The sequence below is a fragment of the Trachymyrmex septentrionalis genome, unplaced genomic scaffold (genome assembly GCF_001594115.1).
Source record: "Trachymyrmex septentrionalis isolate Tsep2-gDNA-1 unplaced genomic scaffold, Tsep1.0 scaffold106, whole genome shotgun sequence".
In the NCBI taxonomy this organism is placed as follows: Eukaryota; Metazoa; Arthropoda; class Insecta; order Hymenoptera; family Formicidae; genus Trachymyrmex; species Trachymyrmex septentrionalis.
The window spans coordinates 518,772-525,387 of NW_017304185.1; the positions used below are offsets into that span (position 1 = coordinate 518,772).

At 38.0% G+C, this 6,616-nt stretch overlaps 1 protein-coding gene across 1 annotated transcript in view; it reads right to left on the minus strand.

The window, feature by feature from the left end:
* LOC108745810 (GPI transamidase component PIG-T) overlaps positions 1–6,616 on the minus strand; it is a 53,033-nt gene that overhangs the window by 29,911 nt on the left and 16,506 nt on the right. The window contains exons 2-5 of the mRNA XM_018482183.1: positions 4,066–4,243; positions 3,529–3,760; positions 3,283–3,450; positions 2,912–3,209 (exon numbers count right to left, since the gene is read on the minus strand). Coding sequence (XP_018337685.1) covers positions 2,912–3,209; positions 3,283–3,450; positions 3,529–3,760; positions 4,066–4,243 — 876 coding nt within the window. The remainder of the gene's footprint in view (positions 1–2,911; positions 3,210–3,282; positions 3,451–3,528; positions 3,761–4,065; positions 4,244–6,616) is intronic.

Sequence of the window (6,616 nt, forward strand, 5' to 3'; positions counted from 1 at the left end):
GACTCCCGCGATCTTGGCAGATTGACGCCGCCTTACCGGACCGTGAAGAGAGAAGAAGAAAGGCGACCAAGACTGGAAGTCGAGTAACCGCTGCTGACGGATTTGCCGGGGGGCCCTGTCCCCCATCCCCTCCTCCCGGGTCGCACGCAGGTGATATCATTCATTATTTTGCCCTTTATGCTATCGCAAGACACCTTTTATCGCATCATCTTCCAGGCACAAGGCGGAACGAGGAGTAAAATGGCAGGATGGGGGTGGCCACTCTACGCCTCAAGGATGGCGAGAGCCCCGAGAAGGCGCCTCGAGGCCATAAGGCGGCCCAAGAAGATCCTGCGGTCCCTCAAATGTCGTGCGCCAGGACATGCGACACGGGTATGACGCGGTTCCCGCGATTAGCGGAGCCAATAAGGCGCGATAAGACCCCCTCGCCGGGATAACGAGCCCTGCGTGCCCCCGGGAGGATCAGCGCCCGACACCTGTGCTGTGGTTAGCTGAGCGAGCGTACATAGGAAGGACGCAGGACCTCGCGTAAAGATCAAAGCTGAGCGAGCGCATAGAGAGACAACTAGAACAACAGCAGAAGGTCGGTGAGACGAACGTCACAAGTTGTAAAGCCGCCGGTTTCCGAATCCGGGAGGCGCAATCTTATCGCAAGTTTTTCGGGCATATTGTAGTGAGCGCACGTGGCATTGCCGTGCATTAGATTTCCGTAGAATTTGGGTAAACGTGTCGCCTCCCGGGATGGTCAATCATAGTCGGGGAAATTCTATTGCGTCCGCCAAGGCTACAGCCTCGTCATTTATTGTAAGCTTTTGTCGCGTGTCATGTTTTTGTATCGTATCGTGTCGAAGTCCCGTACTGTAATATTGGCGCGTATCTTGCGTTTCGGAATCTTGCAGCGTAAGATCTGCGTGTCTCTTAGAGTATCACTCTGTGTCATAGTAATTAACGATGATGTGTTATAATACTTAATAATTGCGCATATTCTATATCGCGATTGCGTCGTGTCGAGTTTGCGTGTATTCTTTATCTGACCTTCGGTTGAGCGGTGCGAAGCCCGGCGAGCGCGGATGAGGTCACGCCGTGTTTACGCTGCAGTCCTTACTATATTCTGTCACCTGTGTGGAGCGGCGGATTATTGTTCGCATAATTCACGAAAGTATCCTTGCGTGAGCTCGTGCCGCCGAATTTTAACGAAATTGATACGCACCGAGTAACGTCGGTCCCCTTTCGGGGCCGGTGCGAAGTCGCTATCGCGTTTGATCCGATCTTATCGCCACGATTTTGTCGGCAGATGTAAATGAAAGTCGAAAACTTATTCAATATACTTGTTATTTTTATTGTTATTAATTCTTTTGCTTTATTGTCGTCACTATTCGCTCCTCCAAACGATTCTCTATCCTCAACCACGAACCGCCCTCTCGCACGCACGCACGCACGCACACACATACAAAATATGAGCATACATGTTGGGCCATTTTAAAGTTGTATTCCAAATATTTTTTCCTACGCCTAGTACAAAATAAATGTTTTAGATGAAAGAGGAACAGTTTCGTAGGGAACAAATTTTGGTCATATTGTTTTTTTTCTACATGAAGGTGTCAGAAAAGTATGAAAATCCTCCTCTTTTTTAGATAAAAGTGTGTTTTTTACTGTAATATTATCCCTCCAATTATTCTGTGTAGCATGTCGCAATTACTATAGTGAATCCACGCTCGCTCTCTCGCTCGCACGCACGCACGCACGCACGCACGCACGCACGCACGCACGCACGCACGCACGCACGCACGCACGCACGCACGCACGGCGCTTTGCTTTATTAAGCCGGAATCATCAAAGCGGGTAGTCGCGTCTGGCGCCGCTTAGTCTATCAAAAGACGAATATCCGCGTCTAACAGACATGCGTGCCGTAGTATGAATATTGCCGTAGTGTCGTATCGTCTTATGCTGTTTTATGTTAGAGCCTTGCGTTACTTCACATATAGTCATTTCTAGGACATATCTTAAGCAACGAAGAACAAAGAAAAACAGCACAAGCTCTTTACCACTCCTTACATTATGTTTTTTTCTGTGCGTTATTTATGTTGTCTTACGGACGATATAAGTGACAATGTTTGTGTAGTGAAATGAAGAATAGCGCGACCAGTCAACGAACTTCGCGCAGCGATAACAGTGACAATTGGTCGCAAATGGCCACGAAAAATTCTATATAATAGCACTCTTCGCGGAAGCGTGCTCAGATTTTCACGAAGCAACACAGCGTTAAGACGTTACGAAGTAATACAGCGATACAAGCCGAATTTTTTTACAAGAGCAAAATCGTTTAGTTTTATAAGTGTATAAGACGAAATAAAAACGTAAAACATATATTCATTGGTTTATCTCTCAAAATTGCGTATATAAAAATATTAAGATATAGATATAAAAAAATCAATAGTTTACGAGATATTTTATACTTTATTCTGACACATGTTGGTACGAAATATTAAATATCTCGTAAACTATTGTTTGATAATTGTACTTTAATAATTTTATGAACGTTATCATGAGATTAATCAATTCGTTATTAGTGTAAAGAAAACACATAGTTGCTTATTTAAAAAATTATTCTTGTCTACATATTTTTTTATATACAGAATAATTAAAGAAATTATATTATATAAAAAAATTACACAATTCCATTTAAAAAAGTGGAAATGGCCTTCATATTTTTTTGCCTGCACATGGAAAAGAAAAACTACGCCATCAAAATATGTCCCCCTCGAAACCGTTCCTCTTTCATCTAAAACATTTTTTGTAAAAAGTGTAGAAAAAAAGGATATTTGAGATGATATTAAATTGGTCCATCTTGTATATATAATATACCAAAAATATAGATATATTTATAAGAATTTTTTTATGTAAAACATACCAATAATATACCTATTTGCGTAGAGGATTGAAGGATAATGTATTGCGTTATTTTTTGGTGCACTATGTACTGCAGCGATATTAAATATTCCTTTGCTGGAATGAGCTCTGATGTCATATACTGCTATTTCATTTTGCTGTCCACCACGCAAGCTAACAACTTTTGTACTCGGCAATGGCGTTAATTCATATATGTGATTCGTATTGTTATCTGATATATCAACATAAATATTACTTAATGTTGCAAGCGGACATGCACCTTTAAGTCCCATTCCAAAAAATTTTCGTATCGACCAATCCTGCGCGAATTAAAGGCGTGAATAATCGTCAAATATATAATTTGTAATAATGACATCATGTAAATCAACTCACCTGATTTGCATCTACTATTGTATCATATATCAAGGAAACAGTTTGTCGCAGTTCTAAAGATGTCATCGTACAGGCTACGTTGCGACATATTGAGCGAAAATGTATTCCAATGGAATGATAATTTGTATTATGAATATGCGCAGAATTTAACAACGTAGCTAGACCTCTCTAGAAGAAAAGACAAATTATAAATCAATATAATGAATTAATACAGATGTAATAGTATAGTATATAATTTGTGAGTACCTTGGAATCGCAAGGTAATAGTTTTTTAAATGGTGTTAGATTCTCGGTACACACTATCTCTCTCGGTAATGACGAATAACGCAAATGACTAGAATTTACTGGTCTATCTGTAACACTAGTGAGACGGAAGGTAAACTCTGGCGACATGCTATTGGAAGTGTCAACAAAATTCAAAGATGCACAGAGTAATCCAGCTAAAGCATTTGTTAGACCTTTCCATTCCTTCTCTATGCTAGGAAAGAAAACACAACATGTTGCATACTATGTTTTTATAACTTTATTTTTTGCACGGTTGAAATTGTGACACGAGTAACCAAATATTTTTTAGTTTAACTTTTTTTGAAACCACGATATATCAAAATTAAATTCAGACCATAGAGCTAGTATCAAACAAGTTCAACTATATGATTGTTGATTTTATCTCAAATTCAATTATTTTCAATATAATTTCTGATATTTATGGGTACTATAATTGAGTATATAATTATCACTTATTGTTAGTCCTGAAATTTTATATTTTTTGGTACTATCTCTTACTTTGTTATGTCTTTATTAAACCAAGCAATGACTTCAGCACCAGGTCCAGCATCGTGGAAAGGATATCCCCACTTTTGATAATTCCACAAACCTTCCGTTAGAGTAACATGCAATTCGTCAACATTATGACGACCTATGATTTCACCCAATCCCCTTGGAAAAAGATGTGAATGTTGAACTAAAAATATTATCTTTTTTAAATCACAATAGCTCTTTGTCTAGCGAAAAAAAAAGTTCAATTATTAATAATAATAAAGAAAGTTCAATTATTATTAATAATAATAAAAATGAGGTAATCGGATAATACTCATGGACATATACTCGTTATAAAACGTTCTATTCGCTGTAAATAATTACATGATTAATTCAATAGATAGCAGTAGTAGTTCGCGTGCAGGTTATCCGTCTGATTTGATTGTATCAATTTATTGTTCAATTCTGTTATCGTTAATAAAGTAAAACACAGAATGTCATGATCGTAATATAATATTTTATAGATAAGTAATAGTTTCTCATAACTATCAAAAAATGATTATTAATTTTAGTAGTTCATATTGTAGCTCTATATTCATATTTTACGACATTGTTTTTTATTTATATTTTGATCAACGTTTTGTTTATAATCAAGGAGAGAAAACTTTTCGTAAGGTAGAACCAATATGGCCAATCTAGGCATACCGAATGTACATACATTGATTGTAACGTTTTTTTTTTGTACTTTTGTTATTCCAGATTCCAGATGATAGATTCTAATTTACCTGCTAAACATCGTTTAAATAAGTGGTCAAATAGATCAGTAAAAAAATACATAAGTCTATTGTTTGGGAAATAGTTTTTTTGGGTATTCTTATATATCACTATGTATTGTATAACAATAAGCTTGTCAATATGTAATAAACTTATAATCTTGCAAAAGTAACATTAGATTATTTTATTTTCCATTTTTTAAATATTTTTTTTTTTTACGGAAAAGAGGGAAATGTATACTTAAGTCATATTGGGTACATAGTACCCAGTAGGCTGCTGAAAAAGTTTCTGCAAGCTAGTACTTCCAGTGGCGCCAACGTTCTGCTACTATCATATTCGTAAAATTAGGCGTTTTATAATTCAATTGACAGTTTGTACCCAAGCTAACTAGTTTTGTTTGTATAGTATTTTAAAATAAGTTATTTTGTAAGAAAATGGAAATTTTACGTGAAAATTTTCGGGCAATGATTTTTTTTACGATTACAAATGTAATCTAACTCCGAAACAATGCATCGATCGACTTCATTTGGCTTTTGGGGATGAAGCACCATCCAATAGGACTGTTTATAATTGGTTTGCTGAATTCCAGCGTGGACGTATCTTTTTTAGTGATGAATTCCGTGAAAGTCGTCCATTCACGTCGTTGTTGCCACTAATGTTGATGCTGTGCGTGAAATGATTGAGCGAGACCGGCATATAACATACCGCGAGACTCAGGCATCCTTAGGCATTGACATGAAAGCAATACATATGATTTTGCAGGATCACTTGAGCGTACAGAAACTTTGCAGTCGTTGGATCCCATACGATTTGACCGAAGCTCAAAAACAGGCTCGTGTTAAATGGAGCAAAGAAATGCTCAAGAAATTCAACCGAGGTCGGTCAAATTTGGTCTACAACATTGTTACTGAGGACGAAACATGGATCTATTCGTATGAGCCCGAAAGTAAACAATAATCCACTGTTTGGGTATTCCAAAATGAACCGAAACCAACAAAAGTTGTTTGTTCACGCAGTGCTGCCAAGCAAATAAATGCTTGTTTCTTCGATTATATTCGGACATGTGACAACCGTGGCTTTAGAGGATCGAAGGACTGTAAATACTGATTGGTATACAACAATTTGTTTGCCAGAAGTCATAAATGAATTGCATAGAACAAACCGAAATCGTCGCATCATCCTTCATCATGACAACGCCAGCTGTCACACAGCACGTCAAACCGTTGATTTTTTATCCAGTAATAATGTCGAATTGATGACTCATTATCTGTATTCACCTGATTTATTACCTAATGACTTCTTTTTGTTCCCAAACATTAAAAATAAGATGCGTGAGCAATTTGAGTCGCCTGAAGCAGCTGTTGAAACATTTCGTACACTGATTTCTGAGGTTACAGCCTTAGAGTGGAAAAAATGCTTCGAAAATTGGTTCGAGCGTATGCACAAATATATCTTAAAAACGAATACTTCGAAATACAATAAAGCCATTTACCGAATTTAGTCTCGCTCGAGCCGTTGGATGGAACGGACGTAATTGGTACGCGCTCGTGAATGAAATATTATACTGCTCATCTGAACGCGATCTAACTGTACAAAGTCTTAACAACCGCCGACAGACACGCGAGTGAAAGTGTTCAATCTACTTTAAAAGATCTACTTTTCCATTTTATTAAAAATAGGAATCCGCGGCCGTGCGGGCCGGCGGAACAAGAGCCGCAGTTGTGCAACATTCCGGCGAATCTGATCCGCTGATTCAGTCGTCAGGGCGCTCAACGATGTCAACACAAAATGAATGGCAAAACGT